At 33.7% G+C, this 16,531-nt stretch overlaps 4 protein-coding genes and 1 pseudogene across 5 annotated transcripts; 2 read left to right on the top strand and 3 right to left on the bottom strand.

Moving 5' to 3' along the window:
* Positions 1-867: 867 nt before the first annotated feature.
* LOC143452080 (glutathione S-transferase kappa 1-like) lies at positions 868-3,440 on the top strand. 2 transcript variants are annotated; one of them, XM_076952915.1, is made up of 3 exons: positions 868-2,117; positions 2,289-2,452; positions 2,669-3,440. In XM_076952915.1, the coding sequence occupies exons 1-3, from the start codon at positions 2,026-2,028 to the stop codon at positions 2,893-2,895; spliced, it is 483 nt and encodes a 160-aa protein (XP_076809030.1). In that variant the 5' UTR covers positions 868-2,025; the 3' UTR covers positions 2,896-3,440. The 2 variants fall into 2 exon arrangements, with proteins under 2 accessions (XP_076809030.1, XP_076809029.1); XM_076952914.1 differs by having other exon boundaries at positions 2,029-2,117; positions 2,217-3,440.
* Positions 3,441-3,498: 58 nt separating this feature from the next.
* LOC143452078 (glutathione S-transferase kappa 1-like) lies at positions 3,499-4,628 on the bottom strand. Its single transcript, XM_076952913.1, has one exon. It carries the CDS (start codon positions 4,626-4,628, stop codon positions 3,945-3,947), a length of 684 nt encoding a protein of 227 aa, XP_076809028.1. The 3' UTR covers positions 3,499-3,944.
* Positions 4,629-4,707: 79 nt separating this feature from the next.
* On the bottom strand, positions 4,708-7,738 carry LOC143452079 (glutathione S-transferase kappa 1 pseudogene; annotated as a pseudogene).
* A 654-nt stretch (positions 7,739-8,392) lies between these two features.
* Positions 8,393-10,388, bottom strand: LOC143452081 (uncharacterized). The gene is made up of 2 exons (XM_076952916.1): positions 10,002-10,388; positions 8,393-9,863 (listed from the first exon to the last, which is right to left on the bottom strand). The coding sequence occupies exons 1-2, from the start codon at positions 10,018-10,020 to the stop codon at positions 9,259-9,261; spliced, it is 624 nt and encodes a 207-aa protein (XP_076809031.1). The 5' UTR covers positions 10,021-10,388; the 3' UTR covers positions 8,393-9,258.
* Positions 10,389-10,827: 439 nt separating this feature from the next.
* On the top strand, positions 10,828-15,476 carry LOC143452076 (arsenite methyltransferase-like). The gene is made up of 8 exons (XM_076952910.1): positions 10,828-10,932; positions 11,088-11,356; positions 13,105-13,241; positions 13,328-13,479; positions 13,639-13,770; positions 13,909-14,027; positions 14,552-14,686; positions 14,836-15,476. The coding sequence occupies exons 1-8, from the start codon at positions 10,872-10,874 to the stop codon at positions 14,920-14,922; spliced, it is 1,092 nt and encodes a 363-aa protein (XP_076809025.1). The 5' UTR covers positions 10,828-10,871; the 3' UTR covers positions 14,923-15,476.
* The last annotated feature ends 1,055 nt before the right edge of the window (positions 15,477-16,531 follow it).

The following is a 16,531-nucleotide window of genomic DNA, read 5'->3' as shown; positions in this document are numbered from 1 at the left end:
GTACTACAACATGAACAAACTCGACCTAAACTTGGCTTTTACAACCTATAGGCTATGTATTTGTTGTTTAGTTATTTTTCGTAGAAATTTACTCTTTCTTACAAAAAATCCTGAACTTTACCGTTTCAATTTGCTGGCAGAGAAAAGAACTTGGTGGTATAAAATTTTTTATATATCGGTCTCAGCAGTCTCCTGTAGGAATATACATGTACTTTTATACATACGCATACGTAAATGTACTCTTATATACAGGTCTACAACATTTAACAACTTGTATATAATAGGCCTACCATACGTCCTCTTTTAAGAGGATTTGTCCTCTTTTCTCAAGAAAAGTAAATGGTCCTCCGAGGACGCTCAAAAATGCCCAAATGTCCTCTTTTTTCGCATTTCGAGTTAGTTGCTTATGCTTTCAACAGGACTTTTAGGCGAGACGTTGTATTTATTTCCAAAACATTAGGCCTACTGTAGCCATGAAACATGCTGAATTGCTGTTTGAAAAAATGTTTTCCAACAAATTGCCCTACCAGACCTACTTTCTTGATCTTGTTAAAAATCGTGCAATTTTACTTTAGCATTATGGGCTATATAATGACTTTGGTAGTACAGTATTATTTAATAAAGTAATAAAAACAAATTTGTGGCATGTCTGGAAGATGTTAGGGACTTCACCTTTGTTGAAATGATATACCCTGGGAACGAAAACATATTTATGCCGCAAGTGCAGCGACGAAATGCTCAAACGCAATGGAACTGAGCACTTAGATGCACAAATCGAAATTACAGTTTGACTTATTCAATTGTTAAATCAGATTAAAATTGAGTTCACCGAAGTTCTGTCCAAGTCTATTAATATTAATGTAAGTACTGACACTGATACCTATTTTTCTTTGTGTTCATTGTTGTTGTTAGTGTTTGGTTTTGTCTTCACGTAACATTCATTGCACGTTATGAGTCCTCAGAGCTTTGCCGCTTTTTCCCGTTACTTGACTGTTTCTGAGTGTATTTGTTTGACCAGTGTACAATGAGGTTAGCACCATACTTTTCGCTCCTCACAGTCAATACCAAACAATAAATAATACAAAGTAATTAAGTGCAAAATAACGCACCTTAAGTTCGGCACTGAAGGTCATGAAAAGCAGTATAGAGTGCGCTTATGCCAAACTCTGCAATTTGGTCAGCAACCAGGGCTTGAGCGGTGAGGTATTCACCAAGGAAACCGTACAAGGACTTTCTTCAGTCTTGGTATGAACATTGAGATACCACCTTATAATACCATTAAATGATTTATCAGAGTCCTTACTTTTGCACTTAAAAATTCTATTTAATATTTTAAACTTGCCAAAAGCCTCAGCTCGTATACCTATGTAGCGTGTACGCATGTATTTTCTATACGTAAGAACCCATGATTTATATTGTATAACAAAATCGCAAGTTACTGTTTATGGTATTTTGCTGTTTGTGTTCTACAATATAAATCATGGGTTCTTCTTAACCGGTGGGCCGCAGAGCTATTTGGAAAATTGTAAAGTTGGCTTTCAAAGCAATAAAGTTAAATTCCTAGACATTAATGAAATTAGTTCAATTTTCTTATTGCAACCGTAACAAACAATTTAAACTGCAGCTTGATCAGCATAACCCAGTATAGTTTGGTTTTTGCACAAACACACGTTGAAATTAAATATATATACTATACTGATATACTGTAACTATGAAAAAGGAATCGATTTGAAAAAAGGTTAGGCTAGGTTATAATGCCACTTCTCTACTTGACACTATACCGCCAGCCAGGACCGAAGCCTGAATGCCTGATTGAAAACTTTTAGACCATGAGTTCTTCTTAACCGGTGGGCCACAGAGCTATTTGGAAAATTGTAAAGTTGGTGAAAATTTTAGTTTTATTTAGTTCGTGAAAATTTTGTGATGTCCAAATTAGCATTGTTGTTTGATCGAATTATATGATTTAACTTATAATGGTTTAAATGATTTTGTGTCGCCCAAAACTCCAAACAACTTTGCCAATGCATGTCTAGACTCGTGGTAATTCCCTTTCCGTTTCTTGAAGATGTGAACCACGGAATAATTTCAAATCGCAAGTGGGCCACGACTATAAAAAGGTTAAGAACCCCTGACATAAATCAATTATTAACCATTATTTGTCTATCTGGAGAGCTCCATGCTATTAGTGCATATAATTGTTGTTATTTTTGCAACAGGTTTTGATGATATAATGCCATGTCCAAGAAAGTGATTGTAGATTTGTTTTATGATGTTATTTCTCCATACAGCTGGGCAACATTTGAGGCATTAACGCGATGCAACAAAAAATGTGATCACATGAGTTTGAGATTGCAACCAGTATTGCTGGGTGCTTTATTTAAAGGAGTTAGAAGCAAACCCAATGGATTGAAAGCCAAGAGAATCTACATGAAAACGGATCTTGAAAGCTTGGGTGAATACTTTAACCTGCCATATAATATGCCTCAAGCTATGGATTATGTAATGTTTCGAAAAGGTTCGCTTTCAATGCAGCGTCTCCTTATAGCTGTTAACAAGTACTCTCCAAAACTCCTTGAAGAGGTTTCACGTGAAATGTTTTTAAGGATCTGGTCGAAAGATCAGGATGCAACTTCTGTTGAAAGTTTGAGAGTAACTTTACATAATGCAGGTATTTCTGAGAGAAAATCTGAGTTTTTGCTTCATGCAACAAAAGAAGAAGACATAAAACGTATACTGAAAAACAATACGAAACTTGCAATTGGTCAAGGAGTATTTGGAGTTCCTACCTATGTTGCTCACTTTCGTACAGGACCTGAGCTTTTTTTCGGTTCTGATCAATTATTTTTATTAGCTTATTATCTTAATATCACATTTCCTGACTATTTTTTATCATAATTTTTGTTTAACCACATATATTACATAAGCTCCAAATCAATCTTTATTATATTTTTGTGTGTTTAATATAATTATTGACGCATAATGTGACATACCATTGAAAACGGAATATTACCTATAGCAGTCTTGGTGTAGTTATTCTGTTATTGGTGCAAAGAAAGAACTCTCGCAAGTTTTGCTCTAAATCAGTGGTTCTTAAACTGGGGGGCGTGTAAGTTTCATATGGGGGGCGCGAGAGATGACAAATGTGCATTATCTTCTACATTCTTCATTAAAGATGTGCATTATCTTCTACAAAACCTCGAATTAAACGTTTGGTTTCCCAAAAACAACTACATTCGTCACATTAATGAAAGTTAATTGAAAATAAATTGTTGTTTTGTTTAATGCTTTTTTATTTTGCAATGAGGTGAGGCGCGGATTTTTTAGGTACCGTCAAGGGGGGCGTGTGCCAAAAAGTTTAAGGACCCCTGCTCTAAATAAAACTTTCTTCAGCGTATAACGATGATTGCATCAATAAACATGCTTAGGAATTGGTCCCAACAATAATGAAGTTTATTGATTTTAATGTCGTGGAACTTAGTTACATAAAATAACATCTAGTGCATGAAAATTATAATTTTATTTTCAATCATTATTGAAATTTTTTATAACAATAAACAAAAGATGCAGCACAATTGACAACAAATCTCTTTACTAAACAACAGATAAATCTCAAAATACTTTTGCATATTTCTATATAATATAAACACTAAGTGTTATTTGGAATAATAAGGATCAACAAATTAATTACATATAACGAACACAAGAACCAATGCATTTTGCTTCATTTATTGTTTTCTGCTGTTTTGGCTTCTGTATTCGTTCTACATATGAGTCATAACCACCACCACTTTACTGTGCTTCATGTTATGCTAATACAATACATCATAAACATTGCTTAAGAAATTATATATATACCTATTGCGAAATATCGATAAGAATTAATTTTTATTTAAAAGCAAAGATATAGTCTGAATTGAATTGCAGATTGTGCATTTCAGATGCATTTATAACTTAGACGATTTGAAATTATTAAGCGCACCAGGAAAAGGCACTTTCAGAAAATGAGCAAGCATAAATAACCGATCTGTACCAAAGAAAACTTGTGGGCCATCAGGAAGATGGGCCACATACGTGGGTACACCAAAAGCATTGAACTGCATAGCAAGTGCTGTTGTTTCTTGCAGTGCCTTTTTGACATTCTCTGAATTGAAATCGTTTATTAGGCTGTTGATTTCACTTTCGGAGAAACCTGCATCTTTGCAAGCCGAAGTTAGACTATCGATTGTGGTAACATCCAAATCTTTCGACCAAACTCTTATAGAAAGCTGGCGGGATAAGTCTTCCAGCTTCAAAGGATACTTACTTGCAACTAAAGTCAGTAACCGTTGTGCTGATAATGAACCTTTCTTAAATAACACCTCAAATTCATTTTTCGGTCTATTGAATGGCAAATCAAAATATTTACATAAACGCTCCAAATCATGCCGCATATATTTTGCTTTAGCAGGCACCATGCCTGGGGGTTTGTTGCCAGTGCCACTCATAATGCCACCAAGAAATACTGGCCTCAAACGTAAATCAATAAAATCATATTTTTGTCTGTATCTTGTCAAAGCTTCAAATCCAACCCAACTGTAAGGTGACAGGATGTCATAGAAGAGGTCAACAGTAACTTTCTCTCTTACCATATTTAAGTTGTTCAAGATATCTTGTCTTGAAGATTAAGAAAATGTTAAAACCACGACCAGGTGATATTTGAAAATACTCCTATAGTAAATTTTATTGATTAAATTAGGATTGAGCACTGAAGCTATGACAATTCATGGAAAAACACTCAATTTAGCTTAGGATACAGTACTGTACTTACATATTAATTCAACCACACAACACTACTTGAAATAGTTATAAATAAAATAGCCTTACAGAACCATACAAATTGTTGGTAATAAAACAACACATTCCCAGACAGAACCACACAAAAATTAAAGGCTGTCACCATTTTACCAAAAAAGATAAGGTGGGAGAAACAAAACTTTTAAATACCATGAAGTAGCAATTGCTGTAAGAAAACTTAATTGTAATAGCCATTGCTACTTTCGTGTATAATAGTGCAGCTAAACTAAGCTGGAAAAATTAACGACTGATAACCAAGAAAACATGACTCTAGAATTATATTAGATGCACTTCAACAATCACTTTCCAGCACATTGTTTGTCAGTTTTTTCTTCAGCTGCCTTTCAGTTAGAACATTTTGAGACACACTGTAAAACAGTAGATGTCTGAGGATGTACACAATTCAATATTAAACATTAAATTGAACTACAAGCAATTAAATACTGTTCGTTTGTAGCCCTATTTACAAGCAGAAAAGTATCTAAAAACAATTTGTTATCATTGCTGATGATTAATTATCGTAGGTAACATGACTGTGTAGTAAAAATTAAATTTTAATGTCGCTTGAATTGAAATTTAAATATTACTGAACTCGTTTTTGCCATCGGTAAAGCCTTTAATGTATGGGAGTGGACAACCTTTAATGTATGGTAGTTTCAAAAGAATCCATTCATAAATGCGAATCATTTTAATTAGTTCGATGAATGGCACATGACATTGAACAATTCCAAGTTATCTTTAGTTGCTCACATGCATTTTAATAGATGTTTCATCAAGGCTGACAAAATTGCATTGAGTTAAAGAGATTCCATTGTAGTTCTACTTAAATGAAATTATCCCATTCTTAACAAAGAAATCAGAATTGCAATGCAAAATTAGCAAACAGATGAAAAATCATACTACTAAAATCGTCATGCAATTCAAAGTATGAATAAAATTACAATGACAGCGCCATTAAATCAAGATTCAAGTAATCAAGTGCATTAAAATTATATTATGTGTAAACACGATTATCCCCAAAATTCTATGGTACTAAACTTTTAGCTCTTTAAGGGGACCAGGATACTGTTCGTTTAAATAATGAGCAAGCATAAATAAACGGTCACTCCCGAAAAACATTCTTGGATCGTTGCTAAAATGACCAACATATGTTGGAGCTCCAAATGCTCCAAAATCAAGAGCTTTTTGTGTTGTGTCTCTTAATTTCTGTTTGATCTCTGAATTGGTGATATCATTCACAATGGTTTTAATTTTATCCTGGGATATACCAATGGTGTTGCAGGCTTCTTTTAAGCTGTTTGAGGTAGAAACATCTTCATCTTTATACCAGACACGTAAAAATAATTCCCTGCTAACAGCTTCCAAGTTTTCAGGACAATGTTTTTCGATACTGGTAAGTAACCTTTGAGTGGAAAGAGTTCCTTTCTGAAACATCACATTTCCTATATCTTTTGGCCATTTAAATGGAATGTCATAGTATTTTGACAAACGGTATAAATCTTTACCCATATACTGTGCCCTTGCTGGAACTAAACCTGGAGGTGAATTGTTTGTTGCACCCATAACAGCGCTGAGATAAAATGGTTTCAGTTTTAAATCCATGCTGGTAAATTTCTTGTTGTATCTAATCAAAGCCTCAAATGTGATATAACTATACGGTGATACAACATCATAAAACAGCTCTACCACAGACTTACACTTTGCCATAACGATATAAAACCCCAGCGACAGAACCTTTTGAGCAAAAAGTATAAAATTGAAAGATTTACTGAAATCACATTAATAATCCTAGATATAATATCCTCTGCTTTAATGCAGAAATGTAACAAATGTATGCCTATGATTTGGAATAAAAATGCAAAACAGTAGTGGAGAGACTACTTTACCTCTATATCGGTACAAAATTCACAAAAACATCAAGCTTCACCACTAGAATCTACTGCAGTCTGTAATACTGCAATACTGTACCATAAAACATTTTAGAAAAGGAGGAACAAGAAATAAGAAAGCAGGATGCACAAAAAGTGATGCAAATCGAATGATTTTGATTGCATACAAATGCAAGATAGTAGATGCACAACACATGAATTCTGAATCCTCTCTAAAGCTAGAGTCAGATGAAGTCAAGAGATAAATGTTTAAACTAGAAAATGACCTTTACACCGAAAGTTGGTCACGCAGCTCGTGGTTAAAGATACGGGCGATTAGTTAATAGAATGGATACATGCAAAAATAGATTTACTTATTTAAAGGTGTAGGGTTTAATTAAAGTCAAACTTAGGCTTGAGGGAGGAGTTAAATATAATTGTATTGTTTATTATTCATCATTCACAGTCGTGAACGAAAAGTATGGTGCTAACCTTGCTGTAATATGGTCAAACAAGAAGTATGCTCACAATCAATGAACGGGAAAAAGCGGCAAAGCCCAAGGGCCTAAAACGTGCAATATGTAAATTATAGTGATGCTACAACGATAGAAGGTTAGGACGGGCACCAAACCTAGAATGCGTTTATATTAAATTCATATTTAAAATACATTTAAGAGAGGTGAAAAAAACTGCAAAAAATAGCTTCCAACGAAGATGTTACACAATAATGGCTTAGACTAGGAGACCTTTTATCAGCAATGCATATTATTCCTTATTGGCCTAGTTTTAATTCACTTATGGTAAGGTTGCAATAAAAGGTAATAATAAAATTAAAGGTTGCATTCTGCATATAGGCCTAGGCCTACTTGAAGCTGCATGATAGCCTGCCTCCACGACGTGTCCATTCGAAATGACCTTGACCTTGTCAACTGCCCACAGCATCACATGGATTATTAATTTTTATTGCATCATCAAATTTTTAAGGATCTCACACAGCAATGTAGTATCATGACTTGGCATTTTAACAATGGTTCTGCGAAGCCTTGTTGACTCAGCGAGAATTTTACAGTAGTTACCTGGGGGTGACTTTAGTTACTAAATCTGGTATACTGTTAACGTTAACTAAGGTGTTGCCAGGTATTTCAATAAAGTTTAAGACTATAAGTTATTTACTTATTTCTATTAAAAGTGCAAGGTTGTAAACTAGGAATGTATGTTGTCGTTTGTATGGTTACCTCCATGATCATATGACTCAGCAGATAAGCGATTGTTTGGTGTGCACTACACACGTGTTTATTAGCACTTGAACCAAGTCCCAACAGTATTAAAAAAAGCATAATGGCGTATCACAAAACAATGGCAGTAGCTTTTATAGTTGAAATAAAACAAGTAATAAGCCCAGGCAAGACTTTCCCTAGCTTATCCTGATCGAGTATGAATGTTGTGATACCATAATTCATACCACCATACGGGAAAATTAGAGAACTTAGTCTGTAATTGCTCACCGGTACATAGCCACTTGTTATTGTTACTTAGTGACATAGGGTATGTATGTTACCACGTTTGTACCTGGATTTTATTTTCAAAGTATTATCTCCTGAATGCTTCCCTTCATTCAAAAAATATTAACAGAAGTTACTATTTCTATGTTTTTTCCAAAAAAAAGAGTAAAGTGCTGATGAATTGTAAAAATAACACCATGTAACAAAATTTTGCGAAATTTTTAGTTGCCTAAAAATGTTTATGTATTGTGTTTTGCTACTCGGAACTAATCACAAAAATGCAAATATTTTCCCTGAAGTGTCCTAAATTTTCAAGAAATATCGCTTTTTCTGATTTTACCCAAAATTTTTCAGTATTAATAAGCATTATTTTGTATAAGACTCACAAACACGCTAACACATAGAAGTATTGTCCATAATATAGCCTAGTAATGCATTATGTAAGGATCCATATTGCAAACATTCCAAAAAACTTCAGAAGTGGTTTTGTTTGCGTGATTTGCGTCTCTGAACTGAGAAATCTTCTCGTGTTATGACCACAAATAAACCCCCATCATGTTGCGACTCCACCTTCCTTGGTATCTTCTTTCCATATCAGAAATGTCCTGGTGAAACCTTTCACCATGTTCTTCGCTTACACACCCATATTTGAACTAAAAAAATCAAGGTGAGAGTGCAGGTAATGCATTTTCAAGGACATACGACATCCCAATTTTTCGTATTCCTCCATCAGATTGTTCACCAAAACTTTATAGTCCTCGCTTCGTTTACTACCGAGAAAAAAATTAACTACTTCTCGAAATGCATTCCATGCTTCTGCTTCTCTCGTAGTCATTTTATTTTCAAGTTCTTTACACTGGAGCATAAGTCGAACCTCCACAGAGTTGTATCTAGCATGGTTAATACTTTCAAGAAGAAACTTTACATTTTTGTAATCTTCTCTCATTTGGACAGAATGGTCAACGGGTATAGATGGATACTGGTTTCCATTGTTAAGGAGGACACATTTCAAACTTTGGGAAGAACTGTCTATAAATAGGCGCCACTCCTTTGGGTCATGATTGAGCTATTCCTATTTCTTCAAAAAGGTTATCAACATTACTACAGAAGCAAAGAGAGCCTGCCACAGAAAAATACCTTGAAAATCTTTCATGCCTTTTTCTCGACAAAGAACATCGACATGACAAATCTAATAAGTCCCATTGTTTCAACCTTGAAATCAGAAGTTCGGCATTTGACTTAGTGAGCCCCATGTCTCTAATTAAATCATTTAATTCTTGTTGGCTTGGGAAGTGTGGTTCTGAAATCAAGTCTGTATGAGATATGTTGAATTCATCATCGGAGTCTTTTTCAATATCTTCAGACCCTGCTAAATCTTCTGGAGCTTTTTTGCTCGGTGGTTTGGGCAGTGGCAACTCACTGCTATGCGGAACAGGTGCAATAGAAGACGGTATAGAAGGATATACAATGTCACGTCGGTTTTTAGTTCTTCTAAACCTTGAAATGTCAACCATACAGAAATAGCAGTCATCTGTATGATTTTGGGGTTCTCTCCAGATTCTCGGAATAGCAAATGGCATCGAATGCCGGTCTCCTCTAGGCGAGCCATTCAAATTTGATCGGCATGTTCCGCAGATCACACGAGGTGCCCAGTGTTTATCTTGGTCACCAATTTTCATGCCAAAATAAAGTTCATAAGCGTTAGAAAATTTTGCTTCTACCTTTATTCTGTATTTCACTTGCTTTAAACTAATGTATAGACCACAGACATAGCAAAAACTATCAGCAGACAGCTTACATTTACGTGATGATGACATCCCTCAATTTATCGAGAATCACGCTACCTGTAATTAACCTGATAAGATACCAGTAACAATAAAATAGTCAATGTGGCAACCTTGGTATACTGGCTCACTGAGACTATGCCAAGAATGATCATTGTTACGATACAGGCTACAATTATGAAGTTAAAATGTTGGGCCATTGTGACGTCACAGTGCACCAATGTTATAACGAATTTACAATCAGAGTTAGAAAAAACAGGGTGCTGAAAGTTTAAAAAGCTTAAAATAACATTTTTATACAACATTTGAGACAAAAAATTGCCAGAAATATGTTTTACTCAGTAATATGTTTCAGAAAATATTAAAAAATCGTCACAACTAAATTTTTGTTACATGGTGTAATCTATTGACAGGATCATTGAAAAAAATTGGAAGGCAGATAAAAGCCAAACCAAGCAGCAAAGCAATCTCCAATGCCCACTCATGACAAAAAATGTTATAATTATCAAAAATATATTGCTATCGTTATTTTTGTTAGTTGTCAATTACCAAATTGCATAGTATCCTATGGGTGCACTCATAGTACTGATGTTCATGAGGTTCATTGATGCATTTAAGGTGCATTAGTTTTGTGCATTATGCATACACATTATTGCACATTGTTAGGATGCCAAAGTTTTTTTATAAATAAGATTTGAGTCGCTGCCTACAAAAGGTTGAAAAGCTTAGCTCCAAAAGAGATATTATACCTGGTTAGATTAACCGCTACATAGCCAATTTTTGTTGTCATTGTTAGGGGGTTTAAAAAAAGTTTCTTTTTTAAGATGAAGAAATGTTCTGTTACAGGTTTGACAATCTAAATACGGAAGTAAGAACATAGTATCATGTCCTCCTGCTGCCCTGCTAAGACAAACGACATAACAGATGACGTAAAAGATTATTATGGTATTGAGAATTTTGTAATTTCAAGAAGTTGTAAAATTAAACTGTAAGATTTAGAAATACTGTAGCTACCAGATGTTGTTTAATAGTTTGACTGCAACAAATTAATTTTTGGATCTACATATAGTGATCAGTAAAACTTCAACTTTTTTGTTTAGGAAAAAAATTGCAGACTGCTGATGACTTGCAAACAACCGCATGTACCACTCCTGCTCAAAAAATGCCAAAGTATGTTAGAGATGTGATGGCCCTAATCCATGATGAAGTTGTCAGCAAGTATTATGGATGTGGTTTAGTAGTTCCAGATTGCTTAGAAGACATGAAAATTTTGGACCTTGGAAGTGGCAGTGGAAGAGATTGCTATGCACTTAGCAAACTTGTTGGAAAAGATGGCTTTGTCATTGGCATTGACATGACTGATGAACAGGTACTCCATTGTTTCAAATAGCTAATTATTAAATAAGAGATTAAACTTTTTAAATGTACCAATAAAATTATTAACAGTTAGCTCTAGCTGCTGTATGTTTTGGTACTTGTATGATACCCATGAACAGTTATTCCGCATATACTGCACAAAGAGTTAAGAGAAGCAAGTGCATGCTCTAAGTTTTTGTACACAGAAATCTGAAGTTGTTAAGTTCGCTAACAGTAACAGGATAAAAAACTGCTCAATACAAAGTTTGCATATATATGTATAAATACAGTATGTACATGTATATTGTATAGTATATATCCAAATTTAATTGGAAATGCTGCTTATGATCATGCTATGTAAATTTAGTAAATCTTTTTTGCATATATCCCTTAATCCTGCAGGCTTCCAAGGCTGCTATATGTTATGTCTCTTACTTGGAATTAATTACAAGTCGTAAAGTTATTCTTGTATACGAAATGATATACTATATTTTATTCGCTGTTCCTATCAACAAAATGTTGGATAGATAATTTTGATGTCAATCAGATAATTTTACGCTATACATTTTCAAGACCATTAAATGTTTTATGTATTCCGTTGTGAAAATAATTACTGCATACATCATTATACCATATATACTGTAAAGGTAATTGGTAATAACATTTTTGTGGTAACAAAATAACGTTTTTTCTTTGAATGGTTGAAGGGTATAACTTCTTTACAAATTGACTGTAGGCGACAGATATTTTTTTGAGTATTATATAACCAAACGAATTTGTCACGTAATGCAAATGAAAGACTGTAGAGCTGTTAATTAGGCAATTACCTCAACATAGTGCAGTTTACGTATCTTTAGAACAAACGGAGGTAACTGAATGATTTCGGCTAACAAAATTTTTCAAAATTATAAATCTGTTATATTATATTCATTATATGTGTTACGTTGTTATATTTCAAAGGAACTGGGGAATTTATCCATTATATACAATAACAGATTCATTGAAAGCAAAGTTAAATGCATCAAAAAGGATAAGAAACCAACCGAAGCAGAAATTTCATCCGATAAACGCGATTAAATCCGTTTTATATGCATCACTTATATGTGACGTCCACTGTATTTCAGAATTGTTCTTGATGCCAGTATGGTCTTTCTTATATCATTCACACACCAAAGATAGGCAAACTGCCTATAAAACATCAAGTAAAATAGTAGATAATGTCACAATGAAAAAACTGCCATTGGTTTTTTAAGGTTATGCTTTGGTGATTGCTAAGAAATTTTAACACACTGTGACCTTTTTTAACACACATATTAATATTGTGCTATAGTTTCAGAAGTATAAATTTTGAGAGATCGTTCAAGAAATTTAAGAGACTGTTTTGGTTCCCATAAAACCTTAAAAATCATTGGCCATTCTAAATATAAATTGATTGTAAAATAATAGTTAGTGGAGGTTGATTCACTTCTCATAAGAATACTTGTCGTTGTTAGCAGTCAACAATAAAGTAACTTTTAAATTACTTGTTCCAATACAAAGCTCTTGCTACCGTTTTTAACACTGAAGATATTTTCAGCAAAAATTGAATGCTTGTAATGATGTTAACTGATGTATTGGCTATTCTATTTCTGTTACAAATCAAAAGCTGCTTTATAGATTATGCACCAAAGTATTTTGTGTTGGTTAGTTTTTAGAAACTTCCTTCATATAGAGCTTTCTAATTGCAATCCATTGTTATGTAATTTATTTAACATTTAACAGCTGGAGGTTGCTAACCGTCATGTCGATTACCACATGAAAGCTTTTGGATTTGACAAGCCCAACATTAAATTTGTGAAAGGATATATCGAAAAGTTAAAGGATGCTGGGATTGCAGACAACTCTGTGGACATTATTGTGTAAGCAGACTGTTTTGAGAATAAAAATAGGATTCACCGACATAACCAAGTAACCTCAATAATCAAGAATATTTTCGTTATTTAAGATCAAATTGTGTTATCAATCTTTGTAAAGACAAGCATGAGGTTCTTAGTGAAGCATATCGTGTCCTGAAAGAAGGTGGAGAATTATATTTCAGTGATGTCTATGCAGACCGAGTGCTCTCAGATGAAATACGCAGCCACAAAGTTCTTTGGGGTAAATTTTATCGGTAAATGTAAAACCGATTTAAATTTTCCGCAGACTTATTAATAGAACTTTATTGTGGATTGCACAGTTTTAATTGCAGTAAGCAGTAAATAAGCTGCACAGTTTTGACAATCATGTCATCAAACAACCCTGTGTACAATTATGAAGGTGAATGCGTTAGTGGGGCTCTCCACTGGAAACAATTGTTTGATCTTGCCAAGGATATTGGCTTTGAAACACCAAGAACTTTTGCTTACAGTGATTTAAAAATTACTAAACCTGAACTAAAAGAAATTCTTGGTATGTAAGAAAGTATGGATACACTTGAGTCATTTATTATGGCCTTACTTAATTCTAAACTAAATTGTTTTTGTTAATTACTTGTAGTTTGATTACCATTATTTGTACCGTTTCATAAATTCTTGCTTTATTATTTAGGTGATGCAAAATTTGTCTCTGTTGTATATCGGTTGTTCAAACTTCCAAAGGATGCAGATAGAAACGCTAGTCAAGTGATCTACAATGGCACTGTTACTGACAATCAAAATGAGATAAAAGTGAGAAAGAGATAAAGCCAACCAACATTGTCCTGCGTCCAGCTAGATGTACTGCTTCCCTAGAACATTTCAAATAATTGTCTATAATGCCAAGTAATCTATAACGGCACCATCAGTAACAATCTGATGAGCTGAAGGTGACCATAATGTAATAAAGAAGTTAATGCAATGTAATATTTTATCGTCTGTGACCCACGTTCACTCATATGCCAAATCAATAAGAAATACACCCGCTAATCTGGAATACAGAAGTTTTTTTATATTTGTACATCAATTTTTCTAATCACACATCAATGATTGTTTTAACAGCAATTGTCTACCCATTTTCGAATTTCTTTTAATTAAATTATTCATTTTGGACGCAATTGGATCTTCAATACAGTTTTTGCATCTCAATCTAATGCAGTCCTAACTGATTTCACTGTGGTTTTCCTTCGATTTTTATTATACAGATACCTTACTAAATCGACATTTTTTGCTGAAACAAATTGCTCCGGGTTAACCTAGTCTGACTGTACTTACAGTTTGACCATAACTTGACTTTCAAAAATGGAGCTCCTATGACTATTGATGGTGACACTGCTGCAATTCTCAAACAATCCCGATTCAAAGAGGATTTCATGTTTCAGAAAGCTCCATGCTGTGCAAAGTATTCAGAGGTATGATGCGGCAGAAAATGATGCAGATTTGTTTAATTGTGCTCTGTACGTTTGGCATTGTAGCTGTTTTTGAGTTAAAATTTGTTTAAAATCTTTTAGGGCTTGTCGTAGCAGATGCACAAAATATTTGCTATTGCATGTTTTTTCAGGTCAAGGAAGAAAACCCGTTTAATCTGTTAGAGTCGGGTGATGCAATCAACCAGGGTGGGTCATGCTGTGCTGGCAGCTGTTGCTGAATCTTCTCATAGTATTTAGTTTTTTTCCCAAGTATTTTATGCCATTTTTGTTATACACAAGGTTTCATCAAACTTCACACACAAGATCGATTCTATATTGAGTTCTATATTACACATTATGGTTACACAGTTTACATTTTACTTTGATGTAGTAGCTTTCCTTGCCTTTAACAAGACAAAGTAGTGTTTTGTTTATGTTCATTGCCAAGCTGCAAGAATGCGAGTTTCTTTTGAAAGTTTTTCAGTATTGTCACACATTTTATATAAGTGGGTGTTGTTGAGCTGAAGAAAACTCTTACATGCTTGTATATTTAATATTTCTGCAGAATTTTTCTTTTTTGTGTGTTCTTTTGTGTTGCTGTTACTCATATACAAAGTAATACGTAAAGTAACTGTAAAGTGAAGATTTTATTCAAAATTGCTAGCTTTAATTTTTTTTGAAGTTTGTTTTGTCATATACACGTTATACACATTGACACAATAACTGTTTTTCTTGCCTAACAAAGTGGATTTTGTACATGCTTGCTAATAAATATACGTAAGTAATGAAATAATGGTTTGATTTAAAAAATAGTTTCACAGAAAATTTTCTCCAAGTTACCAATTATGTGAATGCAATGAAACACTTCAACGTTATAGTAGGTCTACTACCAAACGAGACCATTACTGTATTTACCAAAATAAATAAAAGATTTTTTTTTTGAAGCTGTTAAAGAATTTATATATTTCACCTAAATATGCTTACAACAAGTTTGGCTAAATACAGAGGAACAACTGTACATCATACAATCTAATTAAAATTGAAAACATCCATCAAATGGAAGTGCATAATCATGGTGGTAAAACTTCTACCCAATAATGCAACTTAGAAATGTTATTTTAACTTATTGATTATAAATACTGATTAATTTCTGTTGAATAACATAGTTCAAGTTCTTCGCATGATTTGTCATTCTATACAAATAATATTTGCTAGAAAGTCTTTGGCATCGATAGATACATGTGTGTTTCCTACCATTTTGATTTATAATGTTCAGATAACAGGCATTTATACCAGTAGTATTCTTATTTCTTGTTTGGATGTTTTAGTTTGCTATTTTTCTGTGTAATTGTTTCCTGTGCAGTTTTCTTCTAACATAACTGAACGTTTATTTTCATAAGACAGCTTGTTCTACCGTATTTATAAATGTATATTTAATTACAATACAACTTTATACATTTATTGGTATCAGAAATTAGCAGCAAACAGTTATAACAGATTTTGGTTGTGTTGATGACTTTGTTCTTTATTAGCTTTGCAAACCAAAATTTCTGTGTAACGGAATTACGGGTTAATTGTTTGCTCAGTAAACATAAGGGCATTTATAAGTTTTGGAGTTACTGGGCTGTTTCATTAGATTGCAGTAGAGAACATTGGCTTGTTACATGGAATTGACAACACAATATTCTAAGAGTAAAAGTTTTTGTTTGTTGCGAGTTGTTGCCATTATATTTGAATGACTCAGTATTGGGAGATCGGCAAACATTGAGCTTTGGTGCTGGTTTTAATCAGTGAGTTAGAAGAAAAATATCACAAATTTTGGTTGTCAAAATGCCAAAAAGAAAAGTC

This window comes from Clavelina lepadiformis, chromosome 4 (genome assembly GCF_947623445.1).
Source record: "Clavelina lepadiformis chromosome 4, kaClaLepa1.1, whole genome shotgun sequence".
Classification (NCBI taxonomy): domain Eukaryota; kingdom Metazoa; phylum Chordata; class Ascidiacea; order Aplousobranchia; family Clavelinidae; genus Clavelina; species Clavelina lepadiformis.
This window is presented reverse-complemented; position numbering and strand designations above follow the sequence as displayed.